This window comes from Cnephaeus nilssonii, assembly GCF_951640355.1.
Source record: "Cnephaeus nilssonii genome assembly, chromosome: 7".
In the NCBI taxonomy this organism is placed as follows: domain Eukaryota; kingdom Metazoa; phylum Chordata; class Mammalia; order Chiroptera; family Vespertilionidae; genus Cnephaeus; species Cnephaeus nilssonii.
Window position 1 is genome coordinate 5,843,509 of NC_137078.1, and position 23,091 is coordinate 5,866,599.

Below are 23,091 nucleotides of genomic sequence, written 5' to 3' on the forward strand. Positions count from 1 at the left end.
TTAGTATATTACAAATCTGTGCAACCACCAGCACCAATCCCAGAACATTTTAATTATCCACAAGAGAAACCCCATCCTCCTTAGGAGTCTCTCCTCATTTCCCTCTCATCTGGCTCCTCGCAAACACTAATCTACTTTCCGTCTCTACAGATTTGCCTATTCTCTATATTTTGTATAAGTAGAATAAAATGATACGTGGGCTTTTGTTTTTGCTTTCTTTCACTCAGCATAATGTTTTCAAAGTTCATCCATGTCATAGTACTAGTATGTTTATCCATGTCATAGTGTGTTCACCCATGCTCCAGTGTTCCTTTTATGGCTGAATAATATTCCATTGTATGGATCTACTGGATTTTGTGTATCCATTCATTAGCTGATGGACATTTGGGTTGTTTCCACTTTTTGGCTATTATGAATATGCTGCTATGAACATTTGTGTACAAGGTTTTATTTAAAGATATATTTTCAGTTCTTTTGGGTTTGCACCTAGGAAAAGAATTGTGTTATCAGTAAAACTGTTTAACATCTGGGGAACTGGTAAAGTGTCTTCCAACGTGGCTGACTAGTTTACATTCCAACCTCAATGAGTCCCAGTATATGTGTGAGGGTTCCATTACTGCACATCCTCACCAACACTTGTTATGTGTCTTTTTTATTCTAGCCATCCTAGTGGGTGTGAAGAGGTATCTTACAGTTTCGATTTGCATTTCCCTAATGACTAGTGATGTTGAGCCTTTTTTTAAGTGTTTATTGGCCACTTGCATATCTTGTTTGGAGATGTCTGTTTAATCCTTTGTCCATTTTTAAATAAGGTTGTCACCCTGGCCTGTGTTTCCCAGTGATTAGAGCATCTGCCCCCCTTACTGAAAGGTTGTGGGTTCAATTCCAGTCAAGGGCACATACCTGGGTTGCAGGTTCAACCCCTGGTCCCTGTAGGGACACACAGGAGAGGCAACCAATCGATGTATCTCTCTCACGTTGATCTTTCTCTCTCTCTTTTCTCTTTCATCCTCCCTCCCTTCCACTTTCTCTTAAAAAAAAAAACAGAAATAATACCCTTGGGTGAGGATTAACAAAAAAAATTAAATTAGGTTGTCTTTTTATTATTGAGTTGTAAGAGTTTTTTTATATATTCTGGATACTTGACTCTTATCAGATATATAATTTGCAAATATTTTCTCCCATTTTTTTAGGTTGTCTTTTTGCTTTCTTATAGTGTACTTTGGTGCACAAAAGTTGTTAATATTTTTTAACTTTATTTTATTGTTGACTATTATAGATATCCCCATCCCCCCCCCCCCTTTGCCGGCCCCCACTCAGACCCCGCACCCGCCCTCACTTCCCTCTGGCCATCACCACACTGTTGTCTGTGTCCATGGGTTATGCATATATGTTCTTTGGTTAATCCTTTCACCTTCTTTCATCTAGTAAAAAGTTTTTAAGTTTTATGAAATACAAATAATCTATTTTTTTCTTTCGTTGCATGTGATTTTGTTGTCATATCTATGAAACTGTAGCCTACCAAGGTCATGAAGATTTATACCTATATTTTCTTCAAGTGTTTTAGTTTTTACATTTAGGTCTTTGATCCATCTTGAGCTAATTTTTGCATATGGTGTGGGGTAGGGATCCAAATTCAGTCATGCATGTGTATGTCCAGTTGTCTCACCATCATTTATTGAAAGCCTATTCTTTTCCCATGGAATGGTCTGGACACACTTGTTAAAAATCAGTTGACCATATGTTTATTTCTGAACTCTCCTGCCGGGGTTCTTTTTCCCCAGCCTTACAAAGGGTTCAGCATTCTGGAGAAAGGGCTGCGCGTAGATGATTAAGAAGGAGTCTGTGGACGAAAGATATTTTTGAAAGGCTTTGGGGGTCAGAGGAGCTTCCAGCTGAAGGAGCTAGAAGACTCCACCCTTGACCAAGGACCCGTGCTTTTATTAAACACAATTTGTCCCAAGGCAAGGTGGAAATATACACTTCAAAGGGTAAGGTATCAAAGGGTACAATACAGAAACATTATCAGTTTGGGGAATAGCCTACAGCTGTTCAGGTGTTTGGCCAACAGGAGGCAATAAAATGCCCTGAGCTGTCTGGCAGTTAACAATCCCATTCAGGTTTGGGGGAGATGCTTTGTAGCCGTTTCCAACAGGTAAACTACATGTGACTCAACCCTATTGAGCTCCCCAAGCTTCACGAACCTTTTGGTAAAACTCTTCTAATTATTACATGCTGGAATTGGTTCTCGGCACTCTCCATTCTATTCCATTAGTCTGGCTGTCTATTCTTACACAAGTACCACACTGTCTTGATTACAGTAGCTCTGTACTAGGTCTTAAACCCAGGAAGTGTAAGTCTTCCAACTTTTTTCTTCTTTTTCTGGATTGCTTTGGCTATTCTGAGTCCCTTGCATTTCTATATAAACTTTAGGATCAACTTGGCTGTTTCTGTAAAAAAGAAGAATAAAACCTAAAAAAAAAAAAAAAAAAAAAAGCAGTGACATATGCCAGTCAGTTTTTGCTTAATAATTAGAGACTATTTATTAGGAGCCCTTAGTTGCAGAGTGAGGAACTCAGTGATATGAGGATGAATCAGAGAGTACTTAAGCTTAAATATTACCCCATCTCTTCAAACAACCACCAGGCACAGTAAGGGTAATCAATTTAGGAGGTCAAAATGCTCAGAGAGACCAGCAATGTCCTGACTCGACTGTCATCTTCTACTCCCTCCGCCTCGCTGTCCTGCCAGCTTGGACTCTAGCAGAAGCCTGAGTCCTGCCTGGGGCCTGTGAAATGGCTGGAGGGCTTCTGGCAGGTCCCTTTCTTCTCCAGCAGTGCAGGCCCTGTGTGCTCTCAAATCTCGAGAGGCTCTGGTCCCTGATCCTACCTCCCAGTGCCCGGAGCCCCTGGAAGTCCTCTGTGCGCACACTCTAGCAGAAGCCTCCCCTCCCGGCAGAGAGCTTTGCAGGGACACTTGGAAGAAACAGCCCTGCAAGGACCCTGGGCTCTGATTCAAAGACTGCTGGCTTCTAAGTCACAGACAGTTAAGCACTCTAATCCATAGGGGCAAAAGGCAAAATAAATAGATAACAGCAGTTTTTAATCGTATAAAAACTAAATGTTGATCCCTGTAGGAATGTCAGAGAACTCCACATTCCCACTGCTGCTTGGGACTCACGGGCCACGCAGTTTTATTTTCTGTAGCTGCAGTGTTCCAAGTGTCCTGGGCAGGGCTTCCTAGCGAATTAAACCTCTTGTACACTGAGCCTTTTGCTACTGTCCTTTCTCAGGGAGTCAGAGTACAACTCGCAGCTGAGCTTCCTGCTCTCAGAATCGTGCAGAAGTTCTGCAGGTCTCTGGAACTGTCAGGGGGCTGGTGGGAGAGCTCTGTTGAAGGCACTGGTTTCCCGATGGTTTCTGAGACTCCATCCTGGTGGGTTATGAGCCCTGTAAAAACACTGCTGCCCCTTATGGCCTCCGTTTCCCGGGCCTGTGAGTGATTAAGTAACACCGATGCAGGGATGAAAACCGTTTGGGAGCCCCTGGCTGGCCCATCTCCCTCTCTGGGAATGGACCACCTGCCTGGCTTCTGTGTGTCTTCCACGCCCACAATCCATTAGCGGAGCAGTGACCACTCAGACTCTTTCTTTCTGGAATCGGGAGACTTACCCAGACTGCTGTCACTCAGTGCCTTGTGTGGATATGTCAAATGGCCACCGTGTGTGGGCCAAGGTTTGGAGAGCAGGCAACCTGAGTGAGCAGAAACCCCGGGTTTAAGGGAAAGTCAGAAGGAGAAAGAAAGGAAAATAAGCAAAGGGCAACGTCCATGCCCACCTTCCCCATAAGGCCCAGCTGGGCCTGCTGCAGTGACCAGGCCCAGCCCAGATGCGGGATAAACCACAAAGGACATCTGTCCTGTCCAGCTCCTCCGACTTGGCTCCCGAAGTGGGCAGGACCCAGGAGTACCCCAGGATCCAGGGGCACTTGGGCATGTCTGGGGGACATTTTTAAGGCGTTTTGCCTTTTTTTAAAAAAATTAATTGCGGAGGCGTTTTACCTTAGAATAGGTCTATGCTTAATAAAAAAGTGTTTTCCTACAAAGAATTTTCGAGCTAAAACCGTGTCTGTATCCCCTTGGATTCCGGATTCCTGATTTACTAGCCCCATTTGAGAAACAAATTTGTCAGGCGTCTGATCCCACAGGTGAGAGGATGAAGCCGAAGACAGAGCCTTTCTCCTTCCCGCCTCGCCCTCAGCTTTCTCATCTGAAAAGTGAGGTTATGTGGTATTTCCGAAGCTGCGAGGAAGGTTAAGAAACTGAACAAAGCCCTGGGCAAAGGGCCTTATAGACTTGCCACGTGAGGAATGGTTGTACTCATTACCATTCCCTGTCTCCGCCCTCCCCCTGCCCCTCCCCCTCCGCCCTCCCCCTCCGCCCTCCCCCTGCCCCTCCGCCCTCCCCCTGTCCCTCCCCCTGCCCCTCCCCCTGCCCCTCCCCCTCCCTCCTGCCCCCTGCCCCCTGCCCCTCCCCCTCCCCCTCCCCTCCCCCTCCCCCTTCCCCTCCGCCTCCCCCTCCCCCTTCCCCTCCCCCTGCCCCTCCGCCCTCCGCCCTCCGCCCTCCGCCCCGCCTCCCTCCTCCGTCCCCTTCTCGTCCTTCACTGGAAGCCGAAGCCGGAGCCGGGGCCGCGGCCGGGTAGTGCCGGTCGGAGCCGGGGCCGGAGCCCGGAGCCCGGAGCCTCCAGCGCCTGGACGGTAACCACTCGCGGCCGCCGGGAGCCAGGCCGCCCACCCGGTCCGGGCGCTGGGACGCCCTCTCGCTCGGCCGGTGCCATAGCTCCCCGCCAGCAGCCGGCACCCCGCGGCCTCGTCCCCTCCCCGCCTCCCCTGCTGCGGGGGGAGCGCCTGCCCCCAATGTCGGTCTGTCGGTATTCCTGGGCGTTGGAGGGAACTTCTGGAGGTTTCTCTCCACCCCAGCGGAGCGGGAGCGCCTGTGACTGAGCTCTGGTTCCGGCGCCGCCGCCTGCGGGAACCGGGAGGTGGGGTTCCCACGCCGCGCCCCCTGCAGGTCCCGCGCGGCTCCGGGCGCCGGGAGCCCTGTCCGCAGCCCTTCGGAGCCTTCCTGGCCCGGGGCCTGGCGAGCTGGAGGCCAGTGACCTGCGGAGGCCCCCACCCCAGGGACACAGCCCGAGATCCGCCCGCAGTGGCCAGGGCTTCTGCTGCTGGGGTGCACGTCTCTGCCCGGCCGCACCCCTTCTCTGAAACCCTCTCCTCCTCTCAGGAGCCCTTCCCCAAAGGCCCCCGCCAGGGCGGCCTGTTTCCCTGTATCCACCCGGCCCATCTCCACCCTGGAGTAGGATCGGTCAGTCACAAGGATCCGCTATAAAACCCTGTGCCTCAGGGGCCCCGCAGTCCGGTCCCTGCCTCTGTGCTTGGAGCGCCCACGCACCAGTGGGACAGCATTGCTTGATTTTCTTCCTCAACTTCATCGCTCCCTGTGGCAGCTCCTTCGACTCCTGGGCTTCTCTGTCTGGTTTATGAGACGCTGAACCTAACGATGTGTTTCTCTGTGCGGCCTGAGAGTGCTGCCCTGGGGGTCACAGGGCAGAATAGCCTGCCCCAGGCTGGTCAGCCCAGCTCCCAGCACTGACGTGTGCTGAGCCCGCGGTCAGGCCCTCTGCTTTGTTCCTGGGCGTTTGTCCACATCCTTCAGAAAATGCAGAGCCCAGCCGGGCCTGTGCAGCTCAGTGGTTGAGTGTCGACCTATGAACCAGGAGGTCACGGTTCAGTTCCTGGTCTGGGAGCAGTCACTGCATGTTCCTGGTTGCAGGGTTGATCCCCGGTGTGCGGCATGAAAGGGGCAGCTGATCAATGATTCTCATCATGATGTTTTTATCTCTCTCTCCATCTCCCTTCCTCTCTGAAATAAAAAATATATTTAAAAAAAGAAAAGAAAAGAAAATGCAGAGCCCAGTGGCAGGTGTGATGTAGCCTGTCCTTATAGCTCTGGTTGCACCCCCCCCCCCCCCCCCCCCCACACACACACACACTCAGCCCTCTGCCTGTGGCAGCGTCTTTGGCAGCGTCCTTCAGCCTGGTCCTGTGACGTGGTCAGGCAGGATCTCCCTCGTTACTCCAGGGTCGTGGGCAGTTCGCAGTAACTCTAACCATTGCCACAGCTACAGAAACTCCTCCCCTTATTGAAGGCACGGCTGGTCCCGGGTCCCTTCCCTGGTTCTGTTTGTAAAACATGGGGCCTGCTTTGCTTCCCTGCTGCAGTTGACTCTTGGAGTTACCCTGATTTCATATCCTTGGCATGCCTCCCTATACCACATGCTCCAGTTTGCCTGAGACCGTTGTGCTTATACCCATTGCCCTGGCATAACTATTAGTAGTATCCACTTTCCCTTTCAAAAGATCCATGATGTGGGTGATTGAACTTGTCTCTGTCTGTAAGTTGGATGCATCGGTGTTTGAAACCAGTGCCCACCTCTCAGCCTAATCCGAGAAGAGTAGTTGGAAGTACTGCTGGGCTGCCCTTAGTACTTGGCATGGCTAGCTGGCCCTGGATGGACTCAGAGGTCTCTGTCTGGGGTGGGTGGGAGGGTGTCCAAGGGTACCGCCAGCCTCCCTTTGGTCACACTGCCACATCAGTTGGATTCCCTGGAGCTGGGTGCCATGTCAAGGGGGTGGCGCCCAGCAGCCCTTATAGGATGCACCCAGAGCTCAGAGGTATCGTATCCACAATCTAGTACACCAGAGTTCCTCCCGGGCCAACGCTAGCTTGTACCTTTTCTTCTAGATGGGAAGCTTTAGGTGGCTTTGCCCCCTGAGGGCAGGGGTCGCCCTCTGGCCCTGGCACCTGGGAATCCATTGATGTGGCAGTGTGACCAAAATGAGGCCTGAGGGGCTCTTGGACACCCCCCCAGCCATCCGAGACCCCTGATTCCACCCCGGGCCCCTCAGCTGTGGCCAGAGTATTAGGGGCAGCCTGACAGCTACTCTTCTCGGATCAGGCTGAGAGGTGGGGCACTGGTTTCAACGAGGGCGACCAGCTGTCCTCGTTTGCCTGGTACTGAGGGGTTACCTGGGATGTAGGACTTTCAGTTTTAAAATTAGGAAAGTCCCAGGAAGACTAGGTGAGTTAGTCACCCTACTCTTAACGCTGGCTGCATTTGAGCCTCACACAAGGAGCCTCTCATTTGAAGATTCTAGTTGAATTGATCCAGGTAGGGCCGCACGTCAACGTATATTTTTTAACTCCTAAGTTGATTCTAACAAACTACCAGAGTTGAGAACCACTAGGTTATAGGCAACATGACTAAGTGACCATTGACTGTGGTTATTTTTGAGCAGAAGTGGGCGCAAACGTCTCTCGAAAGGGTGTGTGACCAAGTGTGGTGGTCCTCTCCTTATCAAAGGGGATGCCAGATGGCAGTCACTCTTTTTGCTATTACCTTCCCCCACCCACGGCCTTCTTCACCAGTGAGGACCACGCTGTCTTTCCCATTATGCTCTGGTATCCCCTCAGTAAGCCGTGGAATTCCCTCATTTTGATCGGAGGGTTCATGATTTGCTTAGTCCCAGATGAAGCTGGCATGAGACTTGGGGCAGGGCTCCGGTATTCTGGGCTGGAACACTTACTCCAATGAGTAGTGGTCCAGGAGCTAGCTGAGGGGATAGTGTCCACGTTAGCTTTGCCCACGGGGTGTTGGGAACGAGACCAGGTGCCTCTGGACTGTCCCCTCTGCAGGCCTTCAGAGTCATGTGGTACGTCAGCACCAGGGGGATGGCCCCCCGCGTCGACTTTGAGGGTGCCCTCTTCTCTGGCTATGCACCCGACGGGGGCCTCTTCATGCCCGAGGAGCTCCCGCAGCTGGACAGGGAGACGCTGCGTCAGTGGAGTGCGCTCTCCTACCCCGGCCTGGTCGCCGAGCTGTGTGCTCTTTTCATTGGCCCGGAGCTCATCCCAAGAGAGGACTTAAATGGTGAGCACCCCCATCCCACTTCCACTCTCCTCCCTCTGCCAGCCCAGGCCCCCAAGGAGTTGAAAATCTAGCACTTCATCCCTAGGAGATTTTTAGTCACATTTCCCAAAATTTCGTGTTTCTTTCAGACTTTGGAATTCCAGAATTGGAAATATCCAGCTCTCGCCACCAGCCAAAATGATCCGCAGAGAAATTTTTTTCCTTTAGATTATTTTTAAAACACCTTTTCAAGACTAGCAGCTTGAATGTTGAGATTTTTCTTTCCTGCATATAAGGCACACAGACCCTCAGCTTGCTGTTTTATTTCCAGAAGGGACTCTGTGTGTCTTGGACCAGCTGGTCTCAAACTGTAAAGTGCTGTGGATTCCCCTCAGGGGCTCACTGAAATGCACATTCTGGTTCCGGAGGTCTGGGTGAGCCTTCCTCTCCAGTGTCCAGACAATGCCAGTGCTGCTGTTCCGTGGACCAGGTGTGCGGTATCCGTACCTCAGGTTGAGAGTTTAGGAGAAGAGGGCCACTCAGAAGGTGGTTCGACAACCAGCACCGATAACGTTGCCTGGGCGTTTATTAGAATTCTCAGATTCCCTCAGACCTGCCGGACCAGAGTCTGCATTTTAAGATCCCAGGTGATCAGTTTGCCAGTGAAACTCGGATGTGTTCAGACTGCCTTGCCTCAGAGGGCTTGTATGAACAGCCTTCCAAAGTTCTGGCTTCCCAGTGTGATTTAATAATGCCGCAAACAGTGTGCTGTCTTTAGGAAGAAAAGTGGGAAGAGATGAGGCATTGATTTGTTTGTCACATAACTTTAATTGAATGTTCTATCGGAATACATTCACAAGAAATCCAAATGATGAAGATGTTTATAAAATAGAAAGTCTTGCACTACCATCTCTGCTCTGGGGGATCCTACGGGGGGTGGTGGTGGAGGGCTCTGTCAGCAATGTGGTGCCTGTCTTTCCAGACTTTCTCTAGAATTACACAGTTATATTCATGTGTGGTATCATTTAGGATAAAAATTTCTGCTCTTTTTATCTTGTAGCGGAGATAAAAACTTCCAATTCCAAAGTATGAAGAGACTGAGAGACTGGAGGGAAGGCATAACAATGCTCTCTGCCTGCTGTGCCTGCAGGTCTGATCCAGCGGGCCTTCCGCAGGTTCCGCCACAGAGAAGTGGTCCATCTGTCCAGGCTGCGGGATGGGCTGAATGTGCTGGAGCTGTGGCATGGAGCCACATATGCGTTCAAGGACCTGTCCCTGAGCTGCACGGCGCAGTTCCTGCAGTACTTCCTGCAGAAGAGGGGGAAGCACGTCACTGTGGTTGTAGGTACGCTTCCGCGTGAGCCCTGCAGCCCCTGAGGGCCCCGGCCTGCCGGTATCCACCCACCGTGTGTCCTCCGCTGCTGTCTCTCAGGGCGTGTGTCACGGGTCTCCTAAAGCAGGGTTCTCAACCTTCCCTCGTGCCACAGTCCCCTTTCACGGTCTGGTGGAGGCTATGGAACCTTCTCAGAAGGATATTTTTAAAGATACAGACTACATAAGATTCTGTGGTTTAAGTCCACAGATGCTTTGAATTCTCTCCGTGGGTCTCTTGGTGGTTCATGGTTTGCTTCCTTTGAGTATTGATGGTAGATGTTGCCTCATTTGGCAACAGTGCTTTAGGGGCGTTTCCCCCTCTTATCTCCCTTATTCTAAAGGGAGGTGCTTTCCCTTCCCATCCAGGAACTTCTGGAGACACAGGGAGTGCTGCCATTGAGAGTGTCCGAGGAGCAAAGAACGTGGGCATTATTGTTCTCCTGCCCCAGGGTCACTGCACGAAGATCCAGGAGCGGCAGATGACCACCGTGCTGGAGGAGAACGTCCGTGTGTTTGGAGGGGAGTGCTGGGGCGGGCGCCAGGGCAGTGGCCTGTTTGGGAAGATGGGCTGGACCAAAGCTGGTTGTTCACTAGCAGACCATCCTTCCTCTTCCTCCCTCCCGCCCTTCCTTCCTTCCTTCCTTGATCAGTTATCTTTTGAGGTTAGTAATATGATTTGGCTTAGCTCTGGGCAGGTTCTTGGCTACAGTCTCATAAACTGTTGGAGGTGACAGGTGCATAAGGCGACATTCACAGTCAGGCTAGGAAGTGCAGGTTTAAAATCATACCCCCGAGAGCACCACCTCCGTGCAGTTCAGCCTGCCAGTGCCACGTGGCCACGTGTATGTGCAGCAACCAGCGCCATAGCCTGAGCTGGTGGCCGGGGGCTTTCTTCTCCCCGGGACACTGAAGTTTAGAGGACAAAACCGTGTTAAATAATTATTTTAAAAGAAAGTGTCATTACCGGTGGATTACTTATGCCCTCCTTATAGTATGGAAATAACTACTAGTAAGCCATGCACTTGGTTAGCAGGCCTGAGATTTAAAGTAGGCAGCCACTCAGCTGCATGCATCACTGGTGACGTCCTGAAGCCACATCACAAACTGTAGCATTTGGAAAAAGGCACAAGTCCATCTCCTCTAATATCAGGCCTTGTAGTCCCAATAGGTTTCATCTTTGTGGAGTAAGAGGGGGTGAGCTTTCATTTCCATCTCATACCCCACAGGATTCCAGGTAGCCCCATCGTGGGGGTCTTGGTTAGGTTTTGTGTGTGGCGGCCTTGGGCCAGCTGTCTAGGCATCCTGGCTCGGTTTGGTCACTTATCTGGCAGAGCAGCAAATGTGGAAGAAGACATTCCTTTTCCAGCTGGCCTGGTCTCCTGGCATAATCCCATAAAGGATGTTTTTATATAACACCAAGTTTTTAAAAAGCAAAAGCACAGTGAAAACAAACCTTACCCACGGGAGCAGCATGACTATCCTTTGTCTATTTGTTCAAGACCCAGGAAAAAGCCCCTGTGTGCTCTCTTTAACAAGTGCATCCACAGTCAAGTGAGAAGTTCATGGTTCAGCTAATGCCGATATTGGCAAGATCTTACACATTAGTTTTGGTGATTGCCCATATTTAGCTGCATTTTCCTGCAGTCATTGCAAGATTTTAGTGCACAAGATTCAGGTTCTCGAGGGTCCCTGTTGTACCCCAAGTACCAAAATTGCTAGTTGTAGAACTAGGACCATCTTTTCCTAGAATCAAAGCAAAGAGGAGAAGAGCTTTTTGTACCTCTGTCCTGCCATCTGCTCCCCCTCACTTTGCACAGATGCTGGAAGGCTTTTCCCTGAGGATGTGCATGGAAGCTTCATTCCTGGTGTGAGTTGGAGAAGGTGCCCGTTGCAGAAGAGAGGCAGAAAGTGTTACTGCTGGAGCCAAAGGGGCATTTCTGTTGTGTCCATGTTCTGAGCTTTAATAATATAAGGCAGCAGACTTTAAATTAGTTTTCGTTTCTAGACACTACTGTTCAAGTTCTTCCTTTCCTTTCTAGAATCTGCCGATTTGGTTTCCAGGAGAATGTGTGTAGTTCGGGAGCAGTAAATATTTATTTTCTCTTAGATGGGTGAGCGCAGGCAGTAGGGGTGGATCACCTAGATTGTTATGTGTTGGACACTTTTGTAAGTAATTAATTTCCATATACATTATGTATGTGGTTCTTCTTAAGCACAGAGTAATCAGCATGAGCTAGTTAATATATTATTTGGGATGGTTTTGGTGGGAAGCAACAGGAAATCTAACTCAGACCAGCTTGAGCAAGGTTTTCCAGCTTATGTAACTGGAAGTCCAGAGGTGGGGTAGTCTCCTGATTGGTTGATTCAATGACTCAGCAGTACCTTCAGGGATCCAGGTTCTTTGCATTCTCTGTTCTGCTTTCCCCAATCGTAAGGCCTATTCTTGTGTCCTTTGATGACTACTTGAGGTAAGCAAGTCTCTCTCTCCCCGTGACTTGCTCTTAAAAGCAGTGGATCTTTTCCTGAAATCGCAGCAAGATCCCCCTTGCACCTGGTTAAGTCATCCCCAGACCTCACTGCTGTGGCACAATGATGAAGGTAGGACGGCTAATAACCTCAGTGCAAGCCATGGCCCTTCTCCCAATGTCCTTCAAGTTAGGGTCCAATGGAGAAATAGACCCAGGTTTCAGGTATGAGGTCAATATTGGCCTGATTGGGTTGGAGAAAGCAAGTTGGACTAGTAGCCAGTTCATTCCTATATTCACCCAATAATTCATCCATAAATTAACCTCTGTACGTACCCATCTCAGGGAGGAGTCCTGCCCGTGCTGGCTTACCTACCAAGTAGGAGCAGAGAGCAGACCACCCACCTGCGATCTAGATGAGGGAGGAAGGGCGGGCACATGGGTCAGGGACTCTTCCCCTTTGAACTGCTGATAGAGGATCAGCCTGTCACTGTCTCACTACCTGACAAGCCATTCCTTCTTCCCCGAGGGGAGGTGGGCACGGATACCAATGGGAATTCTTTTCCCAATATCCCAGAGGTTGGTATTTTATATCTCAGTTTATATAATGGTAGAAACCTCAGAAATATGACCACATGAACACGAGACATGATTTCTAGCCTCGAGGAGCTTAATTTTGAGTGTAGAAAGCCAGGCCAAGGCCCATTAGAGTAGAGAAACCAAGGCCGAGCCAAAGTCCCAGCTGGCAGGCTCAGCCTGGGAGGGCCTCTGGGCAGTGCTGACTGCCTGGGGTGCTCTGTGCTCCTGACACCTACTCTCTCCTCTCTCCCAACAGTGGAGGGAAACAGCGATGAGCTTGATGAACCGATCAAGGCCGTGTTTGCCGATGTGGCTTTTGTCAAGAAGCACAATCTGATGAGTCTGAATTCAATCAACTGGTCCCGGGTCCTCGTGCAAATGGCTCACCACTTCTTTGCTTACTTCCAGTGTGTGCCATCCTTAGATTTGCACCCGCTCCCCACTGTGGAGGTGGTTGTGCCAACAGGGGCTGCTGGTAACCTTGCAGGTAAGGAGACCCTGGGCACAAATGGGCTTTGCAGAAATCATGTGGCCCCACCCCCATGCCCTTTGCCTGCAGCCCTGAGAAAGATTGAGCCCTGGCCCTGAAGGGGATGGAAACTGCAGAAGAAGCTTCCAAAACACTCCCCCCAACGCCCTGGGGGACGCCGGCACTGGCTGCAGAGGAAGAGTGATAGGTTGACCCTGACATCCTCCTGTCACCTGACCTGATGCCCAAACTGGGCAGAGTGTGGGGAGATGAAGTCAAGGTTTGGCCACCATACTGGCTCATGGTGCCCTCTTCCAGAAATGCGGGCTTTCCTCCTGCTCGGTGCTGCCTGCTGGAGGGCAGGCAGCTCCCCTGGCACTGGGCTGCCCCTCTGGGAACCCTGGGAGGGCTGGGGGAGTTCCAGACGTGGTTCTGGCCCATCAGTCCTTTGCTAGTTGAACAGCCATGGGTGGCCCCTCAGACCTGGCTTCTCAGATGTGAAAGGGACGACGGGTCACTCGTGTCTCAGGACAGCTGTGAGGACGGCGAGATTGGTTTGTGTGCACATGACCTTTGTGCAGCTGCATGGTACTAAATCATTTTCGATAATAATTAACATCAGGCACCAGCTAGCTGTACAGCAGGCATTGCTGTAAGTGCCTTTCGCGTATTAACTCATTTGATATGTGTGCCCATGAGAAGGATGATACTGTTCCTTCTGTTTTGTGCTGACACCAGGCACAGAGGTTAGTTGGCTCACCCTGCTTCCACACGGGTCCGTGGCAGAGCCAGTGCGGGACCAGGCTGCTCCAGGGTTCGTGTCCTCGCCTGCTGGCTGGGCTGCTTCCTGTGGGCATCACTGTCTCTGGGGGTTCTGTCCGCGGGTGCCAATGGGTGGCCTAGGTGAGACCCTGCAGACATCTTAGTGGTTAGGCAAGGAGGCCTCAGCCTCCTTCCCCACCCCCGAGGCGAAGCCCAGCATGCTCCTTCCCCTCTGCCCACCCCAGCGAATGAAGCCACCTGCAGTCACACAGCCTGCCGGTGCCCAGCGCCCACCACAGGGCCTGGCACAAAATAAACATCAGCAGAGAGTGCTTCTGTCTCCCCCTTATCCATTAGGAACCACTTTACCTTAGGCTGCTCGGCCCTCCTGACCTTCCGTCTCCCCTCTTTCACGGAAGTATATCATGACATTTTCATGAGTAGCAAATGAAATAAGAATGTGAAAACACTTTGCAAAATTAAGAATGATGTTGAGGTGGGTGGCTATCCTAACTTCTTAACTACTCACCAGAGATAAACCATTCGCAGAAGTATACGGGGTGGGCAAAAGTAGGTGAACAGCTGCAATACAAATAAAATACAATAAGTAATAGATAATACAAGAGTAAACTCTGTTTCGCATATTCACAACTGTAAACCTACGTTTGCCCTTCCTGAATAGAACCTTCCTAAACTACGCTGCTTTGGGGGCTCACCATCTCTCAGGGTGAGGAATTCCCTGTCTGTCCCATGCAGACAGGACTGCTGTGAGGGTGGGCCCAGGGCGGCTGCTGCTCCCTGCACCCGAAGGCGCTGCTCTCGGAGGATGTCTGAGCGCAAGCACATGTGTCTGGCTTAGGTCTAGTTTGAATCTTCACTCTGCCACTCAGCAGGTTTTGGATGCTCCCAGAACCTCCATTTTCTTTTCTGCAAATGGTAGTGAGTGTGTCAGTGCCTGGGGTGTGTGTGTGTGTTGGGGGCGGGGGGGGGGGGGGGCGGGCATTCTCCTCTTTCTCTTTCCTTCTCTTTTTTTTGGTAACAGCTTATTGCTGGTACCATACAACTCACTGGTACCATACAACTCACTGATTTAAAGTATATGATTCCATAGTATTTAGTATATTTAAAGATTTATACAACCATTACCACTATCAATTTTAGAACATTTCATCACCCTAAAAGGAAACCCTGTTCTATTAATAGTCACTCCCTAGCCCTTGTTCCCCCAGCTCTAGCAACCATTAGTCTATTTTGTCTCTATTGGCCTATTCTGCAAATTTTATATAAATAGAATCATACAATATGTGGCCTTTTGTGTCTGTCTTCTTTCATTTAGTATAATGTTTCCAAGGTTCCTCTGTGTTGATACATTGATCAGTACTTCATTTCTTTTTATGTCTAAACTAGAGGCCCGGTGCACGAAATTTGTGCACAGTGCAGTCCCTAGACCTGGTCAGCGATCGAAACGTGAGCATCTGGTGGGGAAGGGCAGGTCCAAGCTGACCTCTGGGCCCTGGGCAGCACCTGGGCCCCCAGGCCCCCCCACACACCCCTCAGCCTGAGTCACGGCGCCTGAGTTCCCACGCAGAGATGCGGTGTGCGCAGCCCAGCTTACCCGGAAGAGGCTGCGCGGGTGTGGGGTGGGCTCCTCACAGGTGCCCAGCACCTGAGCATGGGGGCTTCCCCAGCGCGCAAGCCCTAGCGTCCTGGGGGAGAGCGAGCTTGGCGGACACCCCACATTCTCACTGCACCTCCGTCCCCATCACCCCACCCCCAGGTAGCTGGCGAGAGGTCACAGCCCCCCCTCCCCGCCCCCCCCAGGCATTGTGGGAGGTTGGTCGCCGCCACCCACCCCCAGTTCTCGGTCACAGCCCGGGGCCGGCCCTGATTGGGTGATCAGGGCCTCCTGGCTGCTGGTTGCAATCTGTGGAGCAATCAGGGGGGTGATCAGGCCCTCACTTACATCCGCTTTGGCCTGGAGCCGCCCACTCACCTGCTCCAACCATCTCACTGTGGTCCGGCTCTCGTCAGGGTCCATCAGGGCCAGCAGCGCCTCCACTGCTATCAGCTGCCAATGCCACGTCGCCGATGCCCACCATGTTCCACGCCACCCCCTGGTGGTCAGTGCACGTCATAGCGAGCGTTCGAACTCCCAGTCAAGGGGACAATTTGCATATTAGGCTTTTATTATCCTATCTAATAATAGAGTAACATGTAAATTACCATCACTCCGCTACGCCCACGATTGGGCGGCGGGAGGCTGGGGGGCGGGACTTGGGGTGGCCTATCCGGCCATTGAGAGGCACGGATCCGCTGCCACTGAGGGGAACTACCCTGCTGTTGAGAGGCGCAGGGGGTGGGACTCCCGCCCCCTATGCCTCTCAACAGCCAGATCCACGGCTGCTGAGGGGGCCTGCCGAGGACACCCAGCTGCGCCTCTCAACGGCAGGGTAGCCAGGTGTCCGCGGCAGCCCCCCTCAGCGGCCGCAGACCATCAAAAGTGGGGGACCTGGGTGCCTGTCTGCTCCAGCACCAGGCACCCAGCCCCACCGCGAAAAGCGAAAACGTGTAGGGGACCCTACACATGCATGATTCAATCATGCACTGGGCCTCTAGTATAGGATAATACCCCATTGTATGGATAGATCACAATTTTATCAATTAATAGACTTTTGGATTGTTTAATTTTTTTAGCCATTATGAATAATGCTGCTATGAACATTTATGTAAAAGTTTTTGTGTAAACTTGTGTTTATTTATCTTGAGTGTTATACATAGGAGTGAATTTCTGGGTCATATGGTAACTCTACGCTTAATTTTTTGAGACTGTTTTCCAGAGTGGCTGCACCATTTTACATTCTCACTAGCAGTATATGAGGGTTCCAGTTAATTCACATCCTGAGTAAGACATGGAATTATCTGTTTTGTTCTATTCTAGCCATCCTAGTGGGTATGAAGTGGTATGTCATTGTAGTGTTGTTTTGCACTTTTCCTGATGACATGCTATTGAGTGACTTTACATGTGTTCATTTGCCATTTGTATATGTTTGGAGAAATGTCTATTCAAGTCCTTTTCCCATTCTTAAATTGGATTATTTGTATTTTTATTGTTGGGTTGTAAGTGTTTATATATTCTGGACATAAGTCTCTTATCAGATGTATGATTTGCAAATAGCTTTCCCATTCAGGGTTGTCTTTTCATTTTCTTAATAGTGTCTTTTGAAGCATAAAAGCTTCAAAAAAACCCAGAAGTTTCATAATTTTGATAAAGTACAATTTATAATTTTTTTGTTTTGTGTGTGCTCTTGAAGTCGTGTCTGAGAAGCCATGGTTGTTCTCCTCTCTTGTCTTTTTTTTTTTTTCTTCAATTTTTTTATTAAGGTATTATATGTGTCCTCTCTTGTCTTAAGCTGGGTGCATTGCTCAGAAGATGGGCCTGCCCGTCCACCTGGTCGCAGCGGTGAATTGCAATGATATCATTCATAGGACTGTCCAGCGAGGGGACTTCTCTCTGTCTGACACTGTCAAGCCAACCTTAGCATCAGCTATGGACATCCAGGTGGGACCTGTGGGGAAGCATGCAGTCAGGTGTTGGGTGGGTGGGATGGACAGGGCTGAGATAAGAGTAACCCCCTGCCCCCGGCTCCTCCTTTCTGTGCAGGTGCCCTACAACATGGAGAGGATTTTCTGGCTACTATCTGGCTCCGACAGCCAGATGACAAGAGGCCTCATGGAGCAGTTTGAAAGGACCCAAAATGTGAGGCTGCCTGAGGAACTGCAAAGCAAGGTCAGTCACTCCCACACCACAGAGAAAGGAAAGGGTGCAGCCCCAAAACACAACTAAAACTTGGGGTTTGAAAATCTGTTCAAGGGATGGAGACCTGTTTCTTGAACACCTGCTCTGAGCCTGGCACTTTGCAGTCACTTTATATGGATGCGTTTATTGAAGTAGAGAGGCAGTAGAGAGTGCTGGCTTAGAGTCAGACAGGGCCCAGTTTCTCAAACTCAGTGCCTCAATTTTCTTACCTGTATATTGGGGATAATAAGAATGCCTATGCTACAGCCTTGAAGATTTAAGACAAATAATACTTATGAAGTATTTTGAATACTGCTAAGCAATATAGGGCTTGATATATTAACTGTTATTATTTTAATTTTTATTGTTGTTAATTTCCAATAGTCTCAACTGGAAGTCACTTTGTCCATCCAGTATGAGCAGAGACCACTGTCCTGTTAGTTTTATTTTATTTTATTTTATTTATTTTTAAAATATATTTTATTGATTTTTTACAGAAAGGAAGGGAGAGGGAGGGGATAGAGAGAAACATCGATGAGAGAGAAACATCGATTCAGCTGCCTCCTGTACACACCCCACTGGGGATGTGCCCACAACCAAGGTACATGCCCTTGACCAGAATCGAACCTGGGACCCTTCATTCCACAGGCCAATGCTCTATCCACTGGGCCAAACCGGTTAGGGCATGTTAGCTTTATTTTAAAAGGAGGTGCAATTTTATCTCCTCAGAGTGATAGGAATCTAGTTGGGAGCGATTGCTTTCATTTTAATGCCACCTTGGTGATGTTCACTTATTTAATATAAAAAAATAGGATTTTGTATGTTGAAGCTGCGTTTAGTTTTCTCTACCACATTCCCACCAAGTGGTCATCTGGACTCGGTCCCCAGGGACCAGGGCCTCGCCACCTCACACCAGTTCAAGCATTGCACAGTTCTTCGTGTTGAGTGGAAGCTATGTCTTATGTGACATAGTTTTGAGTGGTCACTGTCCATCTTAAAGGGTTGGTCCCAGAACTAGACACAGCTCTCTGGGCTTAGCCACCCATGTAGAGCAGAGGCAATTTCTGTCTTCAGAATCTGTGCTGCTTTCGATTTAACCTGTCTTAATCAGTCTGGGCTGCTATATCAAAGTGCCATGGACTGTGTGGCTTATAAACAAAGCAAATTCATTTCTCACAGTTATGGGGAGAGGCTGAAAGTCTGAGGTCAGCGTAGATGGGTTCTGCTGAGCCTTCTGCCAGGTTGCATGTGGTGCCTTGTACCCTCACACAGGAGAAAAGAGACTTAGCCAGATCTCTGCCCTCTTTTTATCAAGGCACTAATTCCATTCATGGGGACTTTACCCTCATGACCTAAATACCTCCCAAAAGCCCATCCCCTAATGCCATCACATTTTTAGCATATGAAATTGGGGTAGACACATTCAGACCGTAACACAAGCACAGATCAGCTTGTTAGGTTAATGGTTTGTTTTGACCTCCACTTTCCTTCTCCTCGTGTGAATGAGGTGCTGCAGGAACACAGACACAGTATCCACCAGTTCTTTGTTCTCTCCCTGTCTATGCATGCAGAAGATACTTCATCGCTAGAATAGCATTCATTCATTCATTCCATATATATTATGAGCTAGAGACTGTGTGTGGTGCTGGAGATAACAATACAAATAAAATGCACCCATTGTCTTCCATGAGCCCTAATGGGAGAAGTTTGTAACACCCTCTGGTTTCTGTTGCCATCGAGTGTATGCAGGGTGTTTGGCACATCGTAGGCCTGCAATAACTTTTCAGAGAATGATCAGGGGACACCAAGAAGGGGGTGTTCTCTGCCTGGTGCAGTGGGGAGGTTTCCCAGAGGAGCTGCTGCTGAGCCAGGTGGAAACATACAGGAAGGGGTCTTGTGCCCACAGGACCAGGGCGCACCAACCACACAACACTGGGAGTGTTTGAATGCCCTTAACCTTCTGTGTTCTTGAGGTTGTTGAACCAGACTCTATATTTGCTGATTCATGAGCCACATCCTAAGTTTATTGGCCTGGAAGTCAAATGCATCCTTTCCTCAAGTTGAGTGAGTCAGCTTACAACTGGGAAATGTGGGAAAACGGGTTTTCCTCTGAGCTGAATCTAAGCCATTTCATCTGAACTGAGACTCTTGTTATTTAGTGTGTGTTTTTGTCACCTTTCTTCTTGCTTCCCCTAACCCTGATTACCACCCCCCTGGCCCTGGGACCATTAGCTTTCAGCGGCAGTGACATCTGAGTCAGTGTCCGACGAGACCATCATGCAGACCATGGCCCGCTGCTGGGAAGAGAACCAGTCCTTGCTGTGCCCTCACACGGCCGTGGCCGTGAGCTACCATTACCAGCAGATGCTCAGGCAGACCCCCAGGTACGGCCGTGGGCACCTGGGCCACTTTCAGGGACCCTCTTCTTCCCCAAGCAGGGAACACAGGAATGTGAACAAATGGCTTGAGTGAGCATAGTGGGTGCTCTGTGGAACTGGGCCTCAAGAGCCGTGGTCTTGGAAGAGGGGACATGATAGGTGTCCCAGGACAGCCCACATGGAGGTGGCGGGGGAGCTGGGCCTTCCACAGGAAGAGGCAGTTTGCTCAGCAGTCATTGCAGAGACAAGTTTAAGGTCTGTCTCTCTTTTTCCTGTGTCCCACACGCCTCCTCCTAACCATCTCTGTTCCTTCTCCTTCCCCTCCCCTTTCTGTCCCTGTCCCTCCGTCTGTCTCCACATACTTGTTCCCCCGCCCCACCCCGCAGCCCTCCCCGGTGTTGCCTGGCCCCTGCCTCTGCAGCCAAGTTTCCCGAAGCTGTCGCGGCTGCTGGACTGAGCCCGGAAACTCCCGCGGACATCCTAGCCCTGGAGGGAAAGGAGACGTGCTGCACCCCGATGCGGAGGAGTGACGACTGGACGGCGATGCTCCGGGACACCATTGAGGACATGGGCCGGTGGTGGAGGGCCACGGCCCGAGTGCTCCCAAAGAGCCCGGCTGCAGCTGGCCTCCTTTAGGCTCAGACCCCAGGGCGGGGACGGGGTGCCCTCGGAGCTACCTCCGCCCTGTTAAGAGTTGATGTGGAAGGTTCTCAGGAGGCTGCTCAGTGGGGTCTGGAGCCAGCTGGCTTTGCTCATTCCCACAGCTGCTCTGTGCTCTCGCCGTGGTGGGGTGGTGCCTCGTCAGCGGGGCTGCATAGGGCTGTGCGTGGTTGCTGGAAGTGCACCCCCACCGCCGGACAGCACAGGGCCTGCAGATGGAGATCCTGGGCACAGCGTTGACCTTGGCCCCAGAGTCTGGGACCCCAGACCCTAAGCCTGTGCAGGCAGGGCTGCATACTCCATTAGCACAGCCTGGGGCTCCGCCGTCTGCACCTGTTTATCTGGAGATACCGGCTGGCCCGCCCACCCTGCCGAAGTGTCGGAATCCCGAGAACACAAGTGCATGTCCAGTGTGACGGTCACTGTGCCGGCCTGTGGCCGAGGACAGTGGCTGCCAGGGGTGGTAGTGGTGCGCGGTATGTGCTACATCCTTCACCTGCTTTTCATTGGCCCAGCGACGAGGGGCAGCAGAGCAGTCATTGGCAGGTGGCACAGGTGGCGGGGAGGGTTGAGCTGTGGGATCACCAGGTGGACGCCGTGTGGGAAAGTGCTCCTCAAGGTGCGGACTGAGAACCGGTACAAGTACCGGTTCACCTACTTTATGAACCCAGGGCAGGTGTCAGAGCAGCAGGAAGCAGGGATCCTTCACTGAGCACTAAGTCAAGCCCAGACGCCTGCATTTCCATGGGGCCGTGGTCACAGCGCCCCAGAGAAGTCAGATCCTCCTCTGAGCACATGACTTTGCTCTCCCCGCCCCATGCCTCTCACACTGCACTGGCCTCCGGGAGCCCGGCCTCGGATGAGGCCACAGAAACCCCGCAGGCTGCTGGAGGTTCGGTCCTGTGTCCTGTCCGTCGTCAGCCCCGCTGGAAATGATGACTCCTGTGCCTGACAGCGAGGACTTTGCTCACAAATGGTCTTCCACTCGCAGAGTGCTCCCTCTCACAGAGGCGTGCTAGATCCCTCTGCTGTTTTACCCTCTAGCCTGCATTGTCCAGCTCGGTAACCACTGGCCACGTGTGGCTGTTGAGTACTTGAAATGGGAATAAGTATAACTAAGGAATTAAATTTTAAATTTTATTTAATGTTTAATTAATTTGCATTTAAAAACTATTACTTGTATCGGTTATTAGAAAACTTTGCAGTGTGGTTGGGAAATGCTGGTACGTGAATCTGCTTTTCAGCTGTAAATTTTATGAAGTCCATAAAGTACAGATGGTATTTCCAATGAAATTAGTTGGAACACTACATTAGAACTGAGATATGCCACATTGTCAAATACATATGGAACTTCAAAGACTTCGAATGAAAAATATCAAAAATTTTTCATTAATAATTTTATATTGATTACATGTTGATAATATTTTGATGTTTTGGATTAAATAAAACATTAAATCAATTTCATCGGGTTTCACTTACAAGGTTATTGGAAGTTATACATGTGGCTCACCCTGTACCTATGGCCAGCAGTGATCTGGAGCTCAGCCTTGGCTTTGTGCACACATGAACACACCACACATAGTTGTGGGTTTAGTTCTATCACTGGATTCGAATCCTGTGTTGATTGAGGGGGTTTATGCAAACACAAATACATGAATGTCAGCCCAAGCCTCAGTCATGCCCTGGACTGTGGGCCCCTGAGAGGCAGGTGAGGCAGGCACCGCGTGGAGGTGCCATTAGAGGCCGCTGTTGCTACCAGTCTGAGGGTCGCTGTGAGGACCCAGTGGGTACCTGGCCTCCACTGGGTCTAAATGAGTCGGTCACTCAGACTAAACTCTGCCTGCCATCCCCACATCGAACATGCCGCCCTGCATCCCGTGGTGCCCAGGGAAGGAAGGGAGAGGCCAGAGGCTACCCTTGTGCTGGGAAATTTGGCATCGCAGCACGACATTCAATACAACGATGCTGGATACACGGGAGGATGGGAGGCATCCCTGAAGGAATGACTGGCCCTATAGCATAGCACTGTTAGTCCCCAAGATACTTGAACATCCACAACAGCATGCATGATAAACCCATCGGCACAAGAGGGCTGGAGCTTTGTGTCATGCATTTAGAGGGCATAAAAGTGCTTTCATTTCTTTCAAAGGAAAAGCAGATGTGCCTAGGGCCCACAGATGGAATGATGTGGCACTGAGAGCACCTACTATGTGCCAAGCAATACTTGATAAAACTTACTTTAATCCTGACAGCAACCTGTGGAGTAGGCATTACTATCGTCTGCATTTTAGAAAGGAGACTGAGGAGCTGAGGTAAGGGGCCTGGCCAGGGAGCAGAGATTGGACTTGAGCTAGGCCTGTGACTGCAAACCCAATGTGTAGTGTTCATCACACCACGTCACAGGGAGCTGGCCACCTTCCGCTGCGGTCTGCCCTCTGCATCCTTCCCCAGGCCATGGCCCTTTCTGTGGGTGGACCTGGGAGCATGGCGGTGCTTCTCCGGGAGCCCCCCCAGGGGGCCGCTGCAGCCCTGCCTTCCGGGGCTCTGTGACCTGCACCCCAGCCACGTGCTCCTTTGCTCCATTTTCTGAGGGCCTCAGGTCAGTGTGAGGGCCACAGGGGTTACCAAATCTCCTGTCCTCT

General features: G+C 50.7%; 1 protein-coding gene across 4 annotated transcripts; it reads left to right on the forward strand.

The window, feature by feature from the left end:
* The first annotated feature begins 4,642 nt into the window (after nucleotides 1-4,642).
* THNSL2 (threonine synthase like 2) lies at nucleotides 4,643-21,901 on the forward strand. Of its 4 annotated transcripts, none has more exons than XM_079776954.1 (9): nucleotides 4,643-4,754; nucleotides 7,753-7,987; nucleotides 9,117-9,311; nucleotides 9,707-9,857; nucleotides 12,639-12,871; nucleotides 17,026-17,174; nucleotides 17,277-17,402; nucleotides 19,644-19,795; nucleotides 20,176-21,901. In XM_079776954.1, exons 2-9 carry the CDS (start codon nucleotides 7,765-7,767, stop codon nucleotides 20,423-20,425), a joined length of 1,479 nt encoding a protein of 492 aa, XP_079633080.1. In that variant the 5' UTR covers nucleotides 4,643-4,754; nucleotides 7,753-7,764; the 3' UTR covers nucleotides 20,426-21,901. The 4 variants fall into 4 exon arrangements, with proteins under 4 accessions (XP_079633080.1, XP_079633081.1, XP_079633083.1 ...); XM_079776955.1 differs by having other exon boundaries at nucleotides 4,656-5,038; XM_079776956.1 differs by lacking the exon at nucleotides 4,643-4,754 and adding an exon at nucleotides 8,298-8,456 and having other exon boundaries at nucleotides 7,861-7,987.
* The last annotated feature ends 1,190 nt before the right edge of the window (nucleotides 21,902-23,091 follow it).